General features: G+C 37.5%; 1 protein-coding gene across 4 annotated transcripts in view; it reads left to right on the forward strand.

Annotated features, from left to right (window-relative positions):
• LOC127416409 (coronin-2B-like) overlaps positions 1–22,969 on the forward strand; it is a 76,404-nt gene that overhangs the window by 43,189 nt on the left and 10,246 nt on the right. The window contains exons 2-6 of one of the 4 annotated variants that reach the window (XM_051655784.1): positions 2,620–2,656; positions 2,745–2,799; positions 12,530–12,730; positions 20,598–20,714; positions 22,762–22,911. In XM_051655784.1, coding sequence (XP_051511744.1) covers positions 12,530–12,730; positions 20,598–20,714; positions 22,762–22,911 — 468 coding nt within the window. In that variant the 5' untranslated portion in view covers positions 2,620–2,656; positions 2,745–2,799. Of the gene's footprint in view, positions 1–2,619; positions 2,657–2,744; positions 2,800–9,327; positions 9,474–12,529; positions 12,731–20,597; positions 20,715–22,761; positions 22,912–22,969 lie in introns of those variants that run through there. The other 3 variants (XM_051655793.1, XM_051655777.1, XM_051655769.1) reach the window with 3 other exon arrangements.

A 22,969-nucleotide genomic window follows, 5' to 3' on the forward strand; every position in this document is an offset into this window, starting at 1 on the left:
ACTGTGCAAGATTTAAAAAAATATATATCATCAATGCTGCTGTGTATCACTGACCATCTCACAGAGATAACTTTAATCAGCTGGCATTTAGCATTCATTTATTCAGTTCCCTCAAGCACAGTCTGATCCGATCGATCGCTCCATATTTCCTATATAGTGCACTGTATGGCAATCACTCTAAAGAATAGTGAACAAGTGAGCAATTTCATATTTTGGCTGAGTTCTATTCTTGGTTAAACTTTCTTATGGAGAAATAACTCACTCTTGGAGAAATACATACCATGGTGTCCCTGAATGGAATAATGGCTTCATAAAAGCTACAGTTCTGGTTGGTTAAATCAATGTCACACATTTTTACCTAAATGAAATGAATGGACAGTAGTGATGAACTATACTTGTATTTCAGATGAGGTTTTGTATGAAAATATATGAGTTTGTACTGCCATACTGTGTGTAATTCATCTGAAAAACACATTTGATTCCTTTATTAGGTTTGCTATCGATAACAAAATAGCAAGCTGCTATTAAAACTACTTGTGCAGCTTCAAAGTCTTATCACTGACAGGTGAAGTTTATATGTACTGAATCAGAAATGACAGGCTGTTAGTCTTTATGGAATTTTGCGGGATTCTTGGCATTGCTAAACTAAGAAATATGCAGGTTGGGATGGAAGTAATTTTGCAAAGTGAATTTACATCTGTGCTGGAGCTCTCTTAATAATGAACAGTATTCTGCCAGCAGAGAGCAGCTCTTTCAGTAGAAAAAAACGTTGCATGCTAAACTCAGACAGAATGGATTCCCCATTTAACCTGCTCTCAAAAAACACCAGAGGAGCACAGATATGGTGCACCTATCTTAAAATACAGCAGTGCTCTTGGTTAATTTTGTTGGGGTGTATGTTACATGTGTGTCCACAAGTGTTTGTCTCTTACAGGCAAGCTGCCACTACTGAGAATTCTTCTTGAGCACTTGCCAGATGGCAGTCATTCTAACTGGGGCTCATGTTTATATTGCATGTGTTGCAGAGTTGGCATAAGGACATCTCAAGCTGCTTCAGAAAGCTCACTTCCAATTAAGCATACAGCAATCACTCTGTATTCTCCATGCATGCTAAAAACACTTTAAAAATAACATTCCATGTTTAATTTCTATTAGAAGCATTCCCATTTTCTTGTTGAAGTTGTCAAACATGTCTTAATATCACAAAGTGCATTGTTTACCCTGTGTCATTTGATTGACACATAAGCAAAGCGCTGAGTCACTGTCTAGTGCAGTCTGTCTCAGTGGTGACCATAATAATCACCCCACCCAAGTCGTCCTCATGCAGCCTAACCTCTCCATCTCTTAATGTGTGTCATCATTCATCCTTCCTCTCTCCGCATCCCCACCTTAATCCCCATCTCACCATCTGTTGGTTCTGCTTATCATCACACCCTGATCATTAACAACACAGAGAGGTTAGAGGAAGCAAAACAATGTCACTCCCTAGGGGATGCTGTTTCAGTCAATGCAGTAACCCTGTTACACCAGGACAAGGGAGGACATTTTAAGAGTAGGATAACATGTGGTGTCTAGATAGATAGATTGCTAAATCAATAGCAAAGTCTTTAGTCAAAGTGCGTATTTTGAATATTTAGCACAAACAAATAATTCTGCAGATTACTGGTATTACTCAGTCAATTGTTAAAAAAAAAAATAAAAAAATAAGCAAGGTGGATTGCTTAAAATGATGAGTTGCACCAGGAAGAATACATGTGATCAAAATTATAATCATAACTTCTAACAAGAAAGCCATACTTGTATATTTGTCTTTGTTTTACTAATACAGAGAATGCAAAAATTGTTTAAATAAGAGTTAGAAATGTTTGACATTGTAGGTTGGTTTTGGTTGTGTGAACAGTATGTCCCAATGACTTATCAAAGGGACACACTCACAAGCAAGATATAAGGATGAAGAGTGTAGGTTAAAGAAAGAAGAAGGGGATAGGGAGGATCTTTACATGCACAACTGGCTCTTTCAAGAGCTGAGTGAGGCTGCACTTGACTGTGTTTCTCTCAACACAGGATCAGATAACTTCCTCCTTTATTATTTTCTGCCTCTTTATTGGCTAAGACTGATATTCCTCTCAAGGACATCCTGTCTCTAAGTGTAAGGACAATCTGCCACAGTTCACATCCTCGTGTGATACTCTTTACACTCTCTGCACAGAAATTAAGAATTAAAATCTTTAAATGGAACCAAATAGTCAAATTAAATGTAAGAAAAGTGTCTTGGCAGAGCATTAATGCTAGTTGTGCTGTTGTTCACAAGTCCTAAATTTAAAGGAATAGTTCACCCAAAAATGAAAATTCTTTCATCATTTGCTCACCCACATTTTTAGAAGGAAATCTCACCTATGTAGATCTATACAATGCAAGAGAATGGTGACCAGAACTGTGAAACTCCAAAACTAATTGCTTCAGAAGACATGGATTAAACCACTGTTGTTTTGTGGATTACTTTTATACTGCCTTCATGTGCTTTTTTGGAGCTTTAAAGTTTTGAACCCCATTCACTTGCACTGTATGGACCTACAGAGCTGTGATATACTTCTAACAATATTTGTTTGTATTCTGCAGACGAAAGAAAGTCATAGACATCTGGGATGGCAAGAGGGTGAGTAAATGATGAGAGAATATTCATTTAAGCATTTTGTCACTTGCAAAGAAGAACCTAATCTCTCTCTCATTTCTTTTCCCTGCAGATAGCACATGAGTGAAATCGTTGGAAAATGTCTCTAAGCGAATGATCGTACAGATGTAGGTACATCTACACCAGCTTGCTAATTACTCTGCACGCCGGTGTATTCATGTTGACTGAACTTGACTGACTAAACAGTGCAAACAAAATTAGCTGCTGGCCTCAAGATAGGTGGAGCTCCAGGTCACACCTACTGATGACGTGGACCAATCGCATTAAGAAGGTGGTTACCAGCCAGCCGTTAAGAATTTTTCCTAAAAGTTCTCCCAGGCAAGCTGTTACAAACCACCAAAATGAACGCAAATCACACCTTTTTGGCCAGATTTTGTTATTAATGATATCACACCTGTTCGTTCTTCGATTTCGTATGAAGTAAGGCCTTTAGGCTCAGAACTGGAGTTAATGGATTCAACACCATTCTTATTAACCTACCATCTCCCTCTCATTTTAAAGGTGGGTTATGCTTAGAGTTAGAGATACAGTTTGGCCCAAAGTTGGATGATGGGGATGTTGCTCTACAACTAACAAATTATGTTGATCCAAGAATATGTCCTACTTGGCTAAATCACATCATGTGACCAAGTGTCGTGCCCCAGAGACCCATGCATATCAGTCCTTTATAGAGATGCACAGTTTGTTCATTTATTTTATGCCTCAGCAGCTGTATTGCTTGTGTGGCTGTAGCTTATGCTGCTAGTTTTTTTGAAGACCAAAAAATGAAAGTCTTTTAGATTTTATATTTATAAATGGTATCACTTTTAAATGCTTCTCTGCAGTTCTGTGTAAAGCAGTAGTTTCATTCAATACCTCTATAAATTTCACCTACCAAAATGTATTTTGAACACGAACACGAACGCAGATGTGAGTGCTTGGTCAAAGCGTTGCCAACGCATTTGGTTGAACATCCACTCTTCAAGCGCAGAGCTCACTACACGAGTTTGTCCCATAAAACCGGATGTGTTATTATTCAGGTAAGTTGCTATAAATATATTGACTTTCATTTGCTCAGCAATATTTCTTCAAACCAAAGCTCCGCAATGACATTAACTTGAAAGAGAAAACACCATAGATAGAGCAACTTGAAGACAATTTACACTAATGTCCGCTATAGCACCTCTTAAGGCAATGCTGAGAATGCATCGTGGACTTACGTTGTGTTATGAATTGCTGCCTGACATGTTTGAATACGCAGCGACACACAAAATTGAGCTTGCGTAGCTAGAAGCGTCTGCGACCACTTAAAGGGATGGTTCACCCAAAAATGAAAATTATCTCAATTTTCTTACCCTCATGCCATCCCAGATGTGTATGACTTTCTTTCTTTCTTTCTTTCTTCTGTTGAACACAAGCAAAGATTTTTAGAAGAATATCTTTGCTCAGTACGTCCATACAATGCATGAGAATGGTGACCAAAACTTTGAAGCTCCAAAAATCACATAAAAATAATCCATATGTCAAGCTGAGCCGTTGGACTAGCCACTGTTTACAGAGTCTAGAGCTATCACAGAGACCGGTGAGATATCTCAGGACAGTTATTTCATTTATATCTTTCAGGGAGTAGTAAAAAAAATGTCCATACCTTTCCATGAAAAACAAATGCTTACAGCTCCTTTAAATCTCTGCTTTAGAAGCAATATGATAAGTGTTGGTGACAAACAGATTAAAATGTAGGTCCTTTTTTACTATAAATCTCTGAGATGTATTGTAAAAAAAAAGAAAAAAAAAGAAAAGAAAAAGGACTTCAATATTTATCCATTTCTCACTCAAAGCAACTGCATTGCTTCAGAAGACATATTTAACCTCTGGATTACTTTTATGATGCCTTTATGGGGTTTTTAGAGCTTCAAAGGTCTGATCACCATTCACTTGCTTCGAATGGACCTACAGAGCTGAGATATTCTTCTAATAATCTGCTTTTGTGTTCAGCAGAAGAAAAAAGTCATACTCATCTGGGATGGCATGATGGTCAGTAAATGATGAGAATAAATTTCATTTTTGGGTGAACTAACCTTTTAAGAGCAAGCCACTACACACCCAAACACACCTTCTATGAGCAAGACTTGCATCTGCAGTTTTTTAAAGTTTAAAATAATGCAAAATCATTTGTCACAGATGCCATAAACTAGATGTAATGCAGCTCATGGTCTTTAAAAGAATGTGTGTAAAATGTTAAAATTTGAGTCTCTGTTGTTACTCACAGCTGCATCTGCACTGTCTTGGTGAGGGAAAATACAGCCAAGAAAGACAGACAATAGCACACAGAGGGCACCCCTCTACACACCCTCCAGTACAGTAGTAATGAGTCTTTACTCCCTCCCCTGAGATCTGTCCTGGTAGTCTCCCTAGCATCTAACAACTAGCATTTGGTAGAATAGAATGTTATAATTTGAAGCTTGGCCGCAATATCAGGTACATTTTATTTTGCTCTCATTATATCTCTTTTGGCATTAGGTAAATATTGACATTTCTATAGCAGATAACCCAAAGTTCAGGACTGGCAGACTTGGGACAGATTTAAGGATAAGATTTTTTTAAGTTTACACTGAAACTCATCTCCAAAGTCACCAGCATTCATTCTTACTGCTTGATGTCTGAAAGGACAGTATGCTAACCCGACCTGGCTCTCTCCCAGCTGTATTTCACTCGCAGCTGAAGCCAGAGCTGCCAAAACAGCCAGCTGGTCTCCAGGCTCAGTGTTATTTAACTCTCACTAAGACAGAATGACATCGGAACTGACTCCCCCTACTCAAATGGGAGCAGGAAGTTAGTCATGAACACTCTAATGCCCAGCAAAGACTAACTGCTTGGCATGATGAGGGCCCAACAGCAGTGTAATTGATGGCAAACTGTGGCCCTCTGGAGGCTTTATTGTCCCATTCTGAGGACAGAAGAGGCTTGATTTCCATCTTGAAAGCTGCTGGAGTATTAGTAGCTTTGTATGTAATGATTCGTTAAATAAATAATGTTCAAAAGCAGAGTTAGGTTGGGGAGATCTAGTGTTTGGATGCTGTAATGGAGCGATCAATTTTGCAGAGTGTACTATGAATGATAAATTAATTATAACTGCATATGGTTAGCCTTGTATTATGGAATTCTGTTTCATCCCAGTACTGGTATAAGATAAAAGCTGTGCACCAAGTGGCTTTGATACGAAGTATCACTTTCAGGTACAGATCTGGTTTTCTTGTTCATTGAGGGAAAACTTGATAGTGTTTTAAGAATGCAGGTTGTGCATTAATGGAAGGAAGATACATTTGTGGAGGAAACAAAGGAATCCAAAACATATATAGCAGCAGAAGAAACTGCAGGCAAGAAAAAGTCAATAAATAGTGTATTCTCTGGAGTCGCTTTACTCTGCAGCAAAAAGAGCACACTTGCATACACACATACACACACACACACACACACACACAGTGGAACAGTAAACACACATACTCACACAATACAAAAATTATTTTGTCTTAAACAGTCTGAATAATTTGCACCAATACCAGCCTAGAAAAAATTATACATACTTCAGTGCGCACACACACACACACACACACACACACAGTGGAACAGTAAATACACATACACACACAATACAAAAATAATTTTGTCTTAAACAGTCTGAATAATTTGCACTGATACCAGCCTAGAAAAAATTATACATACTTCAGTGCACACACACACACACACACACACACACAGTGGAACAGTAAACACACATACACACACAATACAAAAATAATTTTGTCTTAAACAGTCTGAATAATTTGCACTGATACCAGCCTAGACAAAATTATACATGCTTCAGTGCACACACACACACACATGTCCTCCTGCAGGTCTACCTCTAGAACTTTTACCTATATATAGACATCTTAATAGAGGTCTAGATCATACTAATTCTGCTTCAGGCTTAACACAAATACCAGTGCACCTATACAAATATGTTACTTTTTATTGTCTAGTTCAACACTGACTTACAGCTTTGTTCTTGTTTACAAGTACAATGCCTGCAGGTATACACTCAAACACATATTACTCTATGATGTGTGGTGTAATTCCAAAAAAACATTCTATCGACAGTATTTGCTTCAATGTCTGCAACAATCACATAACCCAGGCTACAGAATATTTGAGAAACACATGGTGAACAGAGAGCAAATCTGAAGGGAAGGCCAAGGAGAGATGTCTCTCTAAATTAAAATAAACCTCATCTGTCTGCATTGAGGTTGTCAAGAGCCAGCCAAATATCTCATTTAATCATTCAAGATAATTAGAAGGAGAGATTGAGAACAGACGTTTGTTTTATTATAGGCCTAAGAATGCTCCAGATGACCTTTCTAAAAATATCAATTATAAATTATATGAGAGTGTAAATGATTGCCAGACACTCACTCCAGCTTAATGTAGGGTTCATTTAGGATGGCATTCCAAAAAGATGCATAATAAATCAGCAGTAAGAGATGTTGGAAGCTTTCTTCACTCCGTTTAACATGTAAACATGATCAAACATGAGCATGATGAACATGATTACATGGCCCACATTCAGAGCCAATCTGCCTAAAGAATTCATAAACCATAAATACTGAAACACTGATATTTAAACATAGCCATGGGAAGATGTTTTAGAAGATGCAGACTGATCTCACAGTGAAATCGGAAATAGTAGGTTGACTTTTCTTTAGCTAAATTCAGTCTGTGCTTACTGAAATTTGAAACATTGCCCCATGTGGTCAAAACGGTATGTGTTGTTGGGAGTATGGACACATGTGAGCTCCATTTTCTAGGTGTAATGTCCACAGAGGGGCGCCAAAAGCGAGTTGTGAAGTAAGTTGTTTTCAGCTGTGCAGGCTGTAATACAGTGAAGAGGAATGAAACATAAACCTAACAATCAGTGGAGAAAGCATTTAATGTAAGAGGGAAAAATGCAACCTCTGATTTTGCAAACAAGATTAGTTCTTGGTTTCAACATGGGATCAGAACCCAGGTCACCCATGCTGTTGACACAATGAGCTTCCTGTCGCACCACAAGGGATTGATCATGTTGGAGCCGACGCAAAAATGTCTGATACGAGATGCCACTTGTCAGCTAGTTGGCATAATGTTGCCGATCCTAGGGTATTGGAACTCTCAGAAACAACATGCCGACTTCCTGTGTGATCATGTTGCTTTATGATGGGGTACTGAAAGGACTGTTAGGTGTGGGGGGCAAATTATTCTGACTGTATGGCGACAGTGCATAGAAAAATGCTGTGAGTGCTGATAATGCAAAAATGTACTGTAAATGTAAGTGAATTAACATATAGTTTTGTGCCAGAGCTAAGGCAAACAAAATAATTTCTGATTAAATTACAAATACCAAAAATGACTTGGATTTAGGGAACGTTTTGTTATACTAAAGTGTTTGTGGATTTGATACAATGAAAGTTTTCATCTACTGCACAACATTATGTCTGGTACATCTGGATGACTGGACAGTTCCCTGATGTACATATCCCATACATCTATTTGATGTGTGTGTTTACATCTGGAAGACGTAGTTTTTAGGTTGTTTGCTCATCTGCAATATAAGACATTTCCTCAATAAGACATTCAGCAGATGTCTTTGAGATGTTTATGATTTAGAATGTTGGTAAATCTGATCTTTTTAAGATGTTTAGCAGATGTTAATTAGAATGTGATGCTTTCCAGATGAAACGCTCTTAAACAGACATCTCAAAGATGTACGTGTGCTATCTGGGTTAGTAGGGAGAACATGAAGGAAAACAGAAATGTACTGTAGATAGGGAAAGAGCTCAGGAACAAGAGAGTAATCTTGTTATTATTATGTTTTCATGACCATTGCTGCCAGAATGGATGCAAATTCAGTTCAATTATCATTCTGCAGTGGAAAAGAGGACATTTCCCCCAGACATTAGTAGACAAGAGTGCTGTTGCATCATACTTACGTATGTAACTACCAGCTCTCTTTTAATAAGGTCAATATATTTTGATAAACAGAGTGAGATAGTCAGGAGTCTGATTGAGGTCAGTCAGTGCCAGTACACAACAGAAAGACGCTGCAAAGCAAACACTGACATAAGGATGGAACATGATATGTTAAAGAGTCACTGTGTGTGTGTGTGTGTGTGTGTGTGTGTGTGTGTACAGGTTTTACTATCCTTGTGGGGACCAAATGTCCCCACACGGATAGTAAAACCTGAGTCACCTACATTGTGAGGACCAGCCAGAAGTTCTCATAAAGGAAATGGCATATTAAATGATGTTTTTTTTTTTATGTAAAAATGCAAAAAGGTTTCTGTAAGGCTTAGGTTTAGGGGTAGGGTTAGGGTTAGGGGATAGAATCTATAGTTTGTACAGTATAAAAATCATTATGTCTATGGATGGTCCTCATAAGGATAGCTAAACCAACGTGTGTGTGTGTGTGTGTGTGTGTGTGTGAGAGAGAGAGAGAGTTTAGGGGAAAGAGAGATTCAACTTCTAACTGTTGCAGTAACAGCTGAGAAGCTGATCTAGGGCTGGGCCTGTCCGCCTTGGTGAGAGGGAGGGAGTGAAGTAGGGAGGGAATGAAGGAGGTTGTGGGAGGAGAAGGCTTGGAGGAAAAGGGAAAGAGAGAAACAGATGCAAGTGACTCGGGCCGGTTAACTATATGTATGCAGGAAGCCAGGGAGGATACAGGCTGTTTTTGTAGTACAGAGACAAGACTGCAGAATAACAGGCTGGTCAGTGCAAAACCAGGGGGAAGGTAAGAAATTAGGGTTAATAATTGGAGTTGTAGAAAATTATCATAAATAATTGTATATTATTATTATCATCATATTTTGAATTAAGCAAACATGTTTTGTTTTTGTGTGTGTGTGTGTGTGTGTGTGTGTGTGTATGGGCAGGTTTAAGTGGTTTACGAGGACTTTTTTTAGGTTACAAACGTGTAATTACAAGGGTATTATGCTATAAATGTGGTTTATGAGGACATTTCTAGTATCCCCATAATTCAAATCGCTTAAAAAACATACTAAACAATGTTTTATTGAAAATGTAAAAATGCAGAAAGTGTTTGTGAGGGTTAGGTTTAGGGGTAGGCTTAGGGTTAGGGGATAGAATGTATAGTTTGCACAGTATTAAAATTATTATGTCTACAGAGAGTCCTCATAATGATAGCTGCACCAACATGTGTGTGTGTGTGTGTGTGTGTGTGTGTGTGTGTTTGTGTGTGTGTGTGTGTGTGTGTGTGTGTGGATTAAAGATACAAACTACTTGTAATTTGTGAAAATTACACAGATGGAGAATGTTCAATTTATGTCACTTTGGAGAACTGCGTGTGTAAGTGAGTGAGTGTGTGTGTGTGTGTGTGTGTGTGTGTATCTATTGGCAGCAACAAATTAATTAATGTTCTTGTTAGCAAATTTCAAAGACAGCTTTTCACATTCCAAGTCCTCTCCACTGTTGATTCACGTATGGTTAAACAGGCAGGACAATACACTCACAAATTGCTCACAAAAAGCTTTAGGACAGCTGTAAAGACACAAAAACACTATGGGAGAGCTTAACATTATTGAGAATGGAGTAAAAACAGATTAGACAGAATGTAAGAAGGAGAGACAAAGAACAATGTGAGAAGCTACAGTTTTATGCCCCACTGCTAACAGCAATTAGTCACATTATCTTTAGCTTGCTAAAACCATTCCTAACTAGTAACAAGTGGTTGTACATGTTTATATGTAAATGCACATATCCACACACATATCACACAAATACACATTCACAAGACAATACACTCTTCAGTAATGAGTGATGTCAGTCTCACAAAAAGTTTCAGATAAAAAATATGGGTGATAAATCTCTCTCACTAGTGATTTAACACTTCCTCTCATCTGTCTGGCAACTATCTGTTCAAATCTCAGCTGATCTTAGCTTTGAGGCTATGAATGGCATGATCTCACATTCATTAGTGCCTATTTTCTTGCTTACACATTCCTCTAGGCTAAACTACAAACAGTGTAGTGGTTTGAGCTCTGAGTGAAATTTTACAAGCATCTACCAACCACTTCCTGTTTGAGTTGAGTGTGCTGACAGTGACAGGACAGGACATTTCTAATTCTAGAAAATGGAACCAAATCAGCACTAATGAGTCAAATCTCTATCTATCCCACAAAGGGCCAAGTGATGTTGGGTTGGATTTTATGTGTAAAAACTAGTTGTATTTTGGGGTGTTGGATTGTGTACAGTTGCTTTGTGGCCTTGTTTCATCATTTCACTATGCTTCTTTATTGTGAAAGCACAAATTCAAATGTACCACTACAATCGTGACCAATGCTGAAAAAAAATCATGTAATTTAATGGATCAGATTTCTTATGTATATAAAAATATATATACACCGATTAGCCACAACATTAAAACCACCTGCCTAATATTGTTTAGGTCCCCCTCGTGCCACCAAAACAGTGCCAACAGTGCTATTCTTCTCACCACAATTTTACAGAGCGGTTATCTGAGTTACCATAGACTTTGTCAGTTCAAACCAGTCTGGCCATTCTCTGTTGACCTCTCTCATCAACAAGGCGTTTCTGTCCACAGAACTGCCGCTCACTGAGTGTTTTGTTTTTTTGTTTGTTTTTTTGGCACTATTCTGAGTAAATTCTAGAGACTTTTGTGCGTGAAAATCTCAGGAGATCAGCAGTTACAGAAATTCTCAAACCAGCCCGTCTGGCACTAACGATCATCCATGCAATTTTCTAATCAGCCAATAGTGTGGCAGCAGTGCAGTGCATAAAATCATGCAGATACGGGTCAGGAGCTTCAGTTAATGTTCACATCAACCATCAGAATGGGGGTGGCATGATTGTTGGTGCCAGATTGGCTGGTTTGAGTATTTCTGTAACTGCTGATCTCCTGGAATTTTCACGCATCATTGTTGTGGCTGATCGGTGTATATATATATATATATATATATATATATATATATATATATATATATATATATATATATATATATATAATTTTTTTCAGATGCTTGGTATTTGACATGTTGTTTAACTACTGTTTATAGCACTTGTAACGCTATTAATTACGTAAAATTCTATTGCAAATAAAGGTCTTTTTGATAAAGACCAGCATCTTACATAATTCACTTATAACTTAAATAATTAGCTTATTTGAGAAAAGATAAAACTGTTCTTAAAGGGATAGTGCACCCAAAAATTTAAATTCTCTCAAAATTTACTCAATCTCATGCCATCCCAGATGTGTATGACTTTCTTCATCCTGCTGAACACAGACAAAGATTTTTAGAAGAATATCTCAATTCTGTAGGTCCTTTCAATGCAAGTGAATGGTGACCAGACCTTTCAACCTCCTAAAATAACATAAACTCAGCATAAAATTAATACATGTGACTCCAGTGTTTAAATATATGGCTTTAGCAACGATATGATAGGTGTGGGTGAGAAACAGATCAATATTTAAGTCCCTTTTTACAATAAATCTCTACTTTCACTTGCACAGTTGGAAAGTGAGAGTGGAGATTTTTAGTAAAAAAAAAAGGATTGAAATATTAATTTGTTTCTCACCCAAAGTGATTGCATCGCTTCAGAAGACATATATTAAACCAGTCGTATGGATAACTTTTATGCAGACTTTATGTGATTTTTGGAGCTTGCATTGAAAGGACCTACAGAGCTGAAATATTCCTCAAAAAATCTTTGTTTTTGTTCAGCAGAAGAAAGAAAAGTAATACACATCCAGGATGGCGATAGTTACTTTGTTTCCCTCACAGCGATTTTCTCTTTGTATGTGTTTTGTAGATGTCATGGCGGCCGACCTACCGAAGCTCAAAGTTTCGAAACGTCTATGGCAAAGTGGCCAACCGAGAGCACTGCTTCGAAGGCATCCCGATCACAAAGAACGTCCATGACAATCACTTCTGCACAGTCAACACCAAGTTCCTCGCCATAGTAACAGAGAGCTCGGGAGGAGGATCCTTCATTGTTATCCCGGTCACTCAGGTAACCACGCCAACAGTCCTCCAGCCCGGCCATACTCCTCTCGCTTTCACTCATTTCCCCTGGACCGTTTTTCTTACGGCTTACACTAATAAATTAATGTCCAACACAATGAGGGCAGTAAGCCTTGAACAAGCAGGAGCATGGCAGGAATGATGCTAACCTTTAAAAAACTTTACTTTGGCTACATTCTACATGCAGGCACTAAGTTTAAACTGGAGTCATTATAGCCGTTGGTTCAACATAAATAAACTTATTTTCTAGGTAATATATATTATCTACACAGCCAAAATACCTGTGAAACTGAACAATGCACAATGTATTTAGAGCAGTTCCACTTAAGAGTTGTTCCAATCCTGAGTAAATTACAGAGCAAACATCCCATCATAATACATTTATATATAGTCTAGCTGCCAGCAAGACTAAATGTTGAAAAAAAAAAAAAAAAACTTAAGCTGGTTGGCTGGTCTTGGCTAGTCACCCAGCCTGGTCATTTGGCTGGTTATAGAGGGGTTTGGGCACTTTTAAGCTGGTCAGTCTGGGAGAACCAGCTGAGCACTAGCTGGGTAATCAGCTTAAACCAGCTTAGGCTGGTTTTAGCTTTTTTTTTTTCCTTTTCTTTTCTTTTCTTTTCTACTTCTTTTTTTTTCAGCAGGGACTTAATCCCTTGATGTTTCTGCGTTGCTTGATTGCAAGACTAAATGCATTTCTAAACCATTTTACTGCAAATATGCATAAAATGACACTCTATCTAGAAAAGAACAATATTAGACAGGAGCAGGCCACTACTAAATGATTCAATGAACAAGTTCACATGTTAATTAATTGGTGAAAGGAATATAGGCTGTGGTCTTTCGTCTAAACTGTGGGGGGGGGGGACAGAGATGAGTCATCCCTCACAGTGACCACAAATTAATTAGTCATATTAATGAGCAGAACTTGCAAACTTTTTTTTTTTTTTTTGCTGTTGCAATTGCCCTATTGCCCATAAGATTTACTGTATATTGTCATAATTTGAAAGACCACAAATATTTGTTAAAGTAGTCTTTGCTGTAAGCTTGAAGAACAGTATGCTATCTCCATCACACTCTGAATTATGACTCAAGTCCCTCACCTTGTGGTTTGACCTGCTTTAGGTCTTAAATCTCTCCTTCACCTTGTTTACAGGAGAGTTAAAGACTGAGTAGTGGGCAAAGAGCAGATGCTTTTCTTTGATCTATGGCATAATATTGCAGATTGGACAAGCACTGCATGCTGTAACCTCCTGGCCTCTGAAATTGATATTAACATGGTGTGGGCCCATTAATGTGAACATCAATGTGCTTTGGCTGGTTCAGAGTAGCTTCATATGTCTGCTTCATTAGAAAATATAAATGGCTGGGTAGCGATGATAGTTGTTTTCTTCGTATATTAAAGGCAAGCTACTGCAGTTTAAAGATACAAAGTGTAAAAAAATCAAAAAGGAATCCAAATTTAAATTCCACCTTCCCAGCATTTAATTACATTTCATGAGCAGCACAGTACGAAAGACTGATATAAAGAATGACACACACACACACACACACACACACACACACACACACAAAACAATTTATCATTGACATGACAATGAGAATTTAGTATGTCCAGTTCTTCCTTCCAGTCATCTCCTCTCTATTCTGTCTTTTCTTCTGTCCTTTCTCTTGGGTGCATCCGGCCACGCTACACTGCTCAGTGTGTCTACAGACCCTTGGTCACGGTCTCAGCCAACTTGGACAAACTATCAATAGCACTTTTGTGATGAACATTCAGAGTCATCCAGTTAATGTGTAATGAAGAAGGCCAGCTTTGTTGCCCTTTTATGTACTTAATGTGCTCATTTTGCAGAGTCTGTGACTCCAGCTGGGCTCCCAGGCCTTGAAAGAGCAGTTGACAGTGTTCAGTCCCTCTGACTTCTCCTATGTGCCACGTGGGGTTCAGTTTTCTCTCATTTCTGTCATACACTATCTCAGTCTCTTTCTCTCTCTCTATCTCTTTCTCTCTCTCTCTCTCTCTCTCTCTCTCTCTATGTGCCTGTCTGTCTCTTTCTCTCTCTCTCTCTCTCTCTCTCTCTCTCTCTCTCCCTGTAGAATTCTGGCATCCCGGCAAAGTTTGCTTGAATAAAATACTGCATGGGACTTTCTTTTCATCCATCACCGAAATCTGTCATTCAGTGTGAGACTATTTAATAATGGATAATAGCCAACATCATGCCCACTGTTTGTTTAATAACAACTTATTATGCCTTTATTAAGACCATGGCCATAAGTTTGAGCCTGAATGGTCAAATAATTTCTTTCTGTCTAACTTGGGATCAGCAAGAGTCAATTTTCGCAATGAAATCCATACACATGGGAGTAATATAGTGGTTGAACATTGGCCTTTCAAATAGAATTCCTCATATGACAAAGGAGCTTCAAATGTGGAATAGAAACAGCATACAGAAGCCATGATGAGATGGCCCAGAAAAAGAGAAGAAAAAAAAAATAGCATGAATAGAAGGCTGTGGTATTCACAATGATGTCATCATTAACTGTTTAACCATTTGGAAAAACTGTTCCTTTCCTTGACCTGCCAGGCAGCTGTTGACAGAAACGTTTCATAATGGTAATGTGTAAGGTGGATCTGTAACAGTTTGTGATGATATCAGAATCCTTAAAATAATGTAGAACTCCCATTAAAAAGCTAAAAGGCAAACGCAATTATGAAATCAGACACACACACACACACACACACACACAAACACACACACACACACATGAGAGGGAGTCTGGGCCATCTGGCAACACTGATAAGAAACTGCCAGCTAGTTCAGACTACCTTGCCCAAAAGCCCTTTTTACTAGACCCACACCCATTTTTATAATGTCTTGGTAAGCATACAGTAAACTCAGAAACCTGAAATGCCCCTTATTCACAACTGTGTTCAAGAACCATGGAAAGTTTTAGACACAGATGTATGCTGAATTATATTGTACAGCCTAGACTTTAAAGAAGAGGTAGTGCTGGCCAGTCATGGCTGAATCAAAAGCAGCAATTTTCTGATGACGTGGTAGTGTAAATATAGTGTTAAACTCCAACTGTGCTGATGAGAGTGGTTCCACACTCTTTTCATCCTCCTGCTGTCTCTGAATGTCAAAGAATGTTAATTTGTTATTAGTCTTGTTATAGCCATGTGTTATAGCAATGCTACTATTATGCATTTATGTGCATGCAAGCTATCTTACTATTCTCTGCGTTAAAACACTTTATATACTGTTTGTTGTAATGTAGGTATTCTTATTTATGTGGATATTTACTGTCTGCACTTGACAATATTTGGTGCATTTAGCATTTAGGGAAGTATTATCTTGCTTTCTAGGCTGTTGACCAATCCCATTGTTTACAAAAATGTCAGTGCATGTGCAATTAGTGGTGGCAGAAAGCCGGCAAACTGATGTGTTAGATTTGACAGATTAAACGAAAGTACGACACAAAACCATCATAGATACAGACATATTCTTAGCTATTATAATGATATGGGTTAATAAGATAACTGTATTAATATTCGCTATAAATGTTTGCTGCACAGCCTTGAGTTGAAATGATCTCCTCTGTCCAGTCAGTTCTGTTAATGGCTTGAAGTCACAGCCATCTACGAGAGCCCTCGAAATAATTTTTCAACAACGGAATCCGATAAATGTTTACTGTTTGAGCATGATTTTTGCCACAACTTCCATGTGTGATGTAAGCGATGACATTGCCAAATCATTGGTCTGTAGGTCTAGCCAAAGTCTCTCTAGCAAGTCACTCCACTGTCGGCCATCTTTGGAACGCTCTCGGGAGGCTATTTCCAGTCATGCCAGTGCAGCTGCTATCTACTTGAATGGAGAAAGTCCAACATCTCCAAAACGATTGGTCAAGATTACGATCAAAAAACATATTTCAAATCAGCAGTAAAATCTGACAACAATGGTATAATAAATTGTGATTCTTTACCTCAGAATACGCTAAAAAACAACATTTTCCCGGCTTGTCTAGCTCATGTGCATGCACGTTTACGAGTCGATTGACAGGCAATGTCTGTATCTAAAAGGTGATTGACTCTTTTACCTGTAAGGCGAGACTTCCTTTTCTACATCCGTTGTTCTCCCATTCATTTTAATAAAAGTGGCTTGTCTCTGCTAAATAATCTCTGGTCTTGCCAGCCAGACTAGTGAGATAGTGGCTCATGGCTCTAAGTGGGTTCTTTGCTGCTAACGGTGGTCTGGACATCAATAGATTACTAACTGGCCATCTATGGCTGTTTAGAAAGTGAAATGACAAACATTCCAAAAGTTCAGGTGTTCAGTGTGTGACAAAGGCTTTCCATAATAATAAAGGAAATAGCACCATAATTTAACATTTTATTTGAAGATAATATAAATGAATAGCCAAAGAACTCCTTATACTACTGTACACAATAGCCGTTGAAGGAACACAAACAATTGTACTGCTTATTCGATGGGCTGGCCCATAATAATGTGAAAATTATGACTAAATGTTTATATATTTAGAAGTAGAAAATGTGACAATAATAGAAGTGTGGCTTACCAAAGCCTTGAGAACTTTTCTGCTAAGAATCTTAAAGGGATGTTCCGGGTTCAATACAAGTTAAGCCCTATCGACAGCATTTGTGGAATAATATTGATTAGCACAAAAATGTATTTCAACTCGTCCCTCCTTTTGGAAATCTGGGTTCCAGTGAGGCACTTATAATGGAAGTGAATGGGGGCCAAATTTTGAACATTAAAATACTCACTGTTTCAAAAGTATAGCCACAAGACATAAAGAATATGCATGTACAAATTATTTAGTGTGATAAAATCACTTACTAACCTTTTCTGTGAAAAGTTATGTTTGTGTCTAGAAGGGATCCCTCTCTCGTCCACTTCTCGCGCATGCGCAGTCTATTAAGATGCTTTCGCCTGTACTTTTTTTGCTCGCATCTCAGCATATTAATGATGAAAAGCATTAGAAAATTCAATAATATCATTAATATAACATTATTATAATTATCATTATCATAGAGTGTCTATTTGCACTATGTGTAAATACCTGCCACATAGTGTGGCTATTTGCACTGAAATAGTCTGGTGGAAATTAAAGACAAAATGCTGCTTGAGTGTCTCTGCAATGGCTTAGTGATAAGATGTGTGAATTTGCTTCATGCAGATGACCTGGGTTTTAATCCTCCTTTTGACCCAGTTTTCCCCATCCTTTTTCCTGTATCTTAATATTCTTCTTTAATACTATTTATAATAATAAATAAAATGAATATAAAGGTTGAATTCCTCGCAGTGATAGGTTGGTGTAGGGTGTCTGTGGGATGCTAAATACACTGCAGTAAAGCCCTTTTAGTATTTAATTAGGGGTGCAAATAGCCTCTGCCTTATTATTATTATGATTATTATGATTATTATTATTAATATTATTATTATTAAGAAATCCTGTTGTCTTCTTGAAATCTCATATAGCATCCCATGTTTCTTGGATACAGTAAAAATTTTGACATAAGTTCATGTTAAGGCACATATTACTTTTAATCTTAGATTCTGTTATTGTGACTTAATTGACATTAATAGTAATTCATTAATTAAAAAGTGTTTGTGTTGAAAAAAACTAGCTGCTGTTTAAAGACGTTTATCTCTTTTAGAACTGGAAAATGTTAAACAAATCTTTTGGAGATTTTGTTTGTGTTCTGCAGCTCACGCTCTTTTCCAGTCAAATCGCCAAGACAAATACAACAAATGTGTCCCCACTCAAGATACTGTATATGTCCACTGAAGCTTCTTATTCAACACTTGACCACCGAGTCAGACTCTCAATAACCGAGCTGATTGATGTAGTCTTCTCCAGTGACCAACAATATCTCATGACCGAAAGTCGCAGACGTAGATCTAAAGTTATAAAATGTATTATGTGAAATATTTATTTTAAAGCTTGAATTGATCATCAAAACGGACTGTTCATCAAAACAGACAAGAGTGCTCCTCGTTGCTATGCGACTTTAAATTAACGCCGTGTAAGAATCTCGCGAGATTGACGAGAGAGGAATCCCTTCTAGACACGACCAATTTTACAACTTCGTTACCATGACTATATCATTGTCAACAAACCCTAAAACCATAAAATGACTGTTTAAATGGCAATTTAAACAACTTTACAGCTCAAATAATACACAAGTTTTAACAGATTAATTATTGAAAGTGCTTTTATAAAATGATACGCTTCACATTTCTGTGTCCAAAAATTGGTCCCATTCACTTCCATTGTAGTGCCTCACTGAAACACATATTTTTGCTTTTTTTTTTCAACGAGTCGAAACAAAATCTTTGTGGTCATCAACATTATGCCACAAATGCTGTAGATTGAGCTTAACTTGTTCTGAACCCGGAACATTCCTTTAAATTTGTCACCAAGGATGCACCATGTTTTGGCATTATACGTGCCTCTTTTACATTATTTTATCACTTTTAAGGAACCAATTGTATTTCAAAGATGTGAGGTAAGGATGATGAAGAACAACAAGCCAGATTTATTGGAAGTCTAGACGTTGGCACATCCACTGACATCCTAATTAGGATATCCCATGCATCATTGTTCAGCTCACAATAGAGGGTGTGTCTAAATATATTACTATCCTTATCTCCTTCTATCTCTGACTGTAAGATCTCAGACAGTGACTACTGAGCTTGATCTCAGGCCAACACATCTGTGTCAACAACCTCCATAAACTTCCACAAATACAAACATACATACAATGAGTAGGCTAACTATTTCACAGAATCAATAACGATAGACAGGGAGTGTGAGAATTAAGAAAAAAATTAGACAGAGGAGATAAAGAAACAAAATTGGATTTCATGAATACAGAATTCAGGGAGGAAGAAGATTATGCATAAAAGTATGAAAGATAAGAGTATAAAGGTATAAATCCTTTCTTTGTCTTGTGCATTTATGAAAATGTCTCTCAGAGAAAATTAGGCATCCCAATGTGCATCCAGACACACAGCCTTTCTCACACTATATGTTACAAACTGTGTTGCTTAGTGCTTTGGCCACAGTGGTAAAAGCTTTGGCATTTTATAATCTGTCACTTTTTTTCTTTTTAGTTTTGACCCCCTGTGGGAAATCAAAAAGACATTTTAACATCCCAAGAACGTTCTATTAATTTAAGCTAACCCAACTCCCCTGAGCTATTGCTGTGCTAATTGAATGTAGTGATTTAACACAGAACAAATCATAGACAGGATTTGCATCATATGAATTTTGGAGAATAGCACAGAGAATTCAGACATGGGGAGCAGAGAGAATAAGATCATACAAAATATCTTCAACAACGAGCATCTTCTCTAATATTATAGAGCGAACATAATGTACAATCCCAGTGCATGGCACTGAACCCTGACCTACAGATGAAGACTTTCTGAACCAGCCCACTCAGGGTGCATTCATGCATGACCTGAACAACAAATCCCAAAGGTCCTCAGAAGGAGGTCAATGGACTAAAGTGGCATCAAACATTCATGACATCATGACTGATGTTCTGAGTGCTACTAACTGTATGGCTTCAATGATGTAGCTCCACACAGTGGACATTTGTGTTTATTACAAAGGAACTGTATTTTTGGCTTGGAAGATTTCACTCACGAACCATGCCATGACCTTAAACATCTCCATAATTTATGTTATTTTATGAACAATAACATGTTTGTTTTGCTTGTTATATTATTATATGTGTATTGTTGTCCATGCACTCTTGTGTGTGTGTACATATTCCTTGTCATATTGAGAAGATACATCAGATCAGTATCTGTGGTTCCCTCCCGCAGTTTGGCCGTATCGACCCTCACTATCCAAAGGTCTGCGGTCACCAAGGCAACGTGCTGGACATCAAATGGAACCCTTTCCATGACAACATTATCGCTTCTTGTTCAGAGGACTCTTCTGTGAGTAAGCTGAAAGTGTAACAACCACCACAGTAGTCAAATTATTCAGCAATCATAATCACAGAATTGACAAAACCCCTTTCTGTGCAAATGTCTGTTATAGTTATTTCCATTTTATTTTCATAAATGGAACACCTGCATTTTTTGTTACATTTAACAGTCATTCAAACAGGAGCAAAAATAAAAATGGAAGGCTATCTTTCCTGTATGTTTCGCTAGAATGAACCAGGGTCAGTGAAATTTGTTTCCACAACTTTCAAATTACGTCGCCATAGCACACCACAAACTTATTACAGAGGCGATCTCTATGGAGCAACCTGGGTTACTGGAGCACATGGTGATATTCCTCAACATTTTCTGGGATTAAACCAGCAACCTTCCAGTTACCAGCCCTGAGCCTTAAAGGAACAGTTCACCCAGAAATGAAAATTATCTCATCATTTACTCACCCTCATGCCACCCCAGATGTGTATGACTTTCTTTTCTTTCTTTTAAGAAGAACATTTCAGCTCTGTAGGTCCATACAATACAAGTGAATGGGTACCAGAACTTTGAAGGTCCAAAAAGCACATAAAGGCTGCAAAAAAGTAATCCAAAAGACTCAATATTCAAGTCCTTTATCACTATAAATTCTTCTCCCTGCCCAGTAGGTGGTGGTATGCACGAAGAATGCAAATTGCCACCTACTGGGCAGGGAGGAGAATTTATAGTGAAAAAGGACTTAAATATTGATCTGTTTCTCACCCACACTTATCATTTAGCTTCTGAAGATACAGATTTAAACACTGGAGTCTTATGGATGACTTTTATGCTGTCTTTATGTGCTTTTTGGAGCTTCAAAATTTTGGTACCCATTCACTTGCATTGTATGGACCTACAGAGCTGAAAAATTCTTCTAAAAATCTTCGTTTGTGTTCAGCAGAAGAAAGAAAGTCAAGAAAGTTCCACACATCTGGGATGGCATGAGTTTGAGTAAATGATGGGAGAATTTTCATTTCTGGGTGAACTTTTCCTTTAACCAGCAAACCAAGGATTGGGATACTGTAAATAATGAAAAGATAAATATGGAAATGTCTCCACTTTTCTTATGAAGGTGTACCTATTTTAATTTTTTTTAATTTTTACATAAATCATTTTAAGTGACCCTGTGAAATAATAAAAAAAGAAATAATAAAATAATTTTACACAAAAGCACAAGTATCTCAAATGAGCCTTGCTCAAGAGCACAGTATTGAGAGAGCAGGACAACACATATTATTAATACACGGCTCTCTGGAATACTTGATTCTGATTGGTCTATCATGGCATTCTGCTGTCAAATATTTTAGTATAATGACCGCTAAACTATATCATTGACCATTGTCCCATGCAGGCAACCGATTTCTATATAGCTGTGTTAATTTTGTAACTCTTTTATCACACTTTCTTTCTTTTGATGTATTAAAATAATTTAAACTCAAATCAGTATTTCATTTGGTAAGATGTTTTTTAATAATTATTTTTGTCATTATAACTCCTGCTTTGGATTAGGCTGATCACCCTGCCGGGGTTCATTTTGTGATAATGCCCTGTTGACTGTACATTATCCCATAATTAATACACCTTGACTACACACTGTCATTTCTCTTCTATAATTTGTAGTTTTATGCAACTTGGCTGCTTGTTCAGTATATTATATCTATCTGTCAAATTAGTTTGGGTTCTCTGATAAAAGACATTCTCTGCTTGTAAACCAACAAAACAATTGTTATCCTTTCAAATTCCAGTATTTCAGTCATCATAGTTTCATATCTTTTATTTTTGTTCCTAAATAGCTACATCAATCAAGGCTTGCTGTTATAGTATCCGAGCTGTCGTTAGTACTTACCTAACTATGACTATACGAATATGAAACTAATTCAACAATTTATGAAGTTATAAATATGCTTAACTTGATGTGAGAGTTTAAAGCAGCTATCTTGATATTACCATGGTGCTTTTTGTTTCAAAAGTGATATTTGTGTGTGTTTTGCATCTTTGTGTTTGCATGTATATGTGAATGTGTCAGGTGCGAATATGGGAGATCCCTGATGGTGGACTGAGAAGAAATTTGACGGAGGCTTTATTAGAACTTTATGGCCACAGCAGGCGTGTAGGCCTCATAGAGTGGCACCCAACCACTAGTGGCATTCTCTTCAGTGCTGGCTATGACTACAAGGTAACAAAATCTTTCACAGCACAATTTTGACATTTTTAAATTCAATATTATGAGACAT

Source organism: Myxocyprinus asiaticus, chromosome 2 (assembly GCF_019703515.2).
Source record: "Myxocyprinus asiaticus isolate MX2 ecotype Aquarium Trade chromosome 2, UBuf_Myxa_2, whole genome shotgun sequence".
Classification (NCBI taxonomy): Eukaryota; Metazoa; Chordata; class Actinopteri; order Cypriniformes; family Catostomidae; genus Myxocyprinus; species Myxocyprinus asiaticus.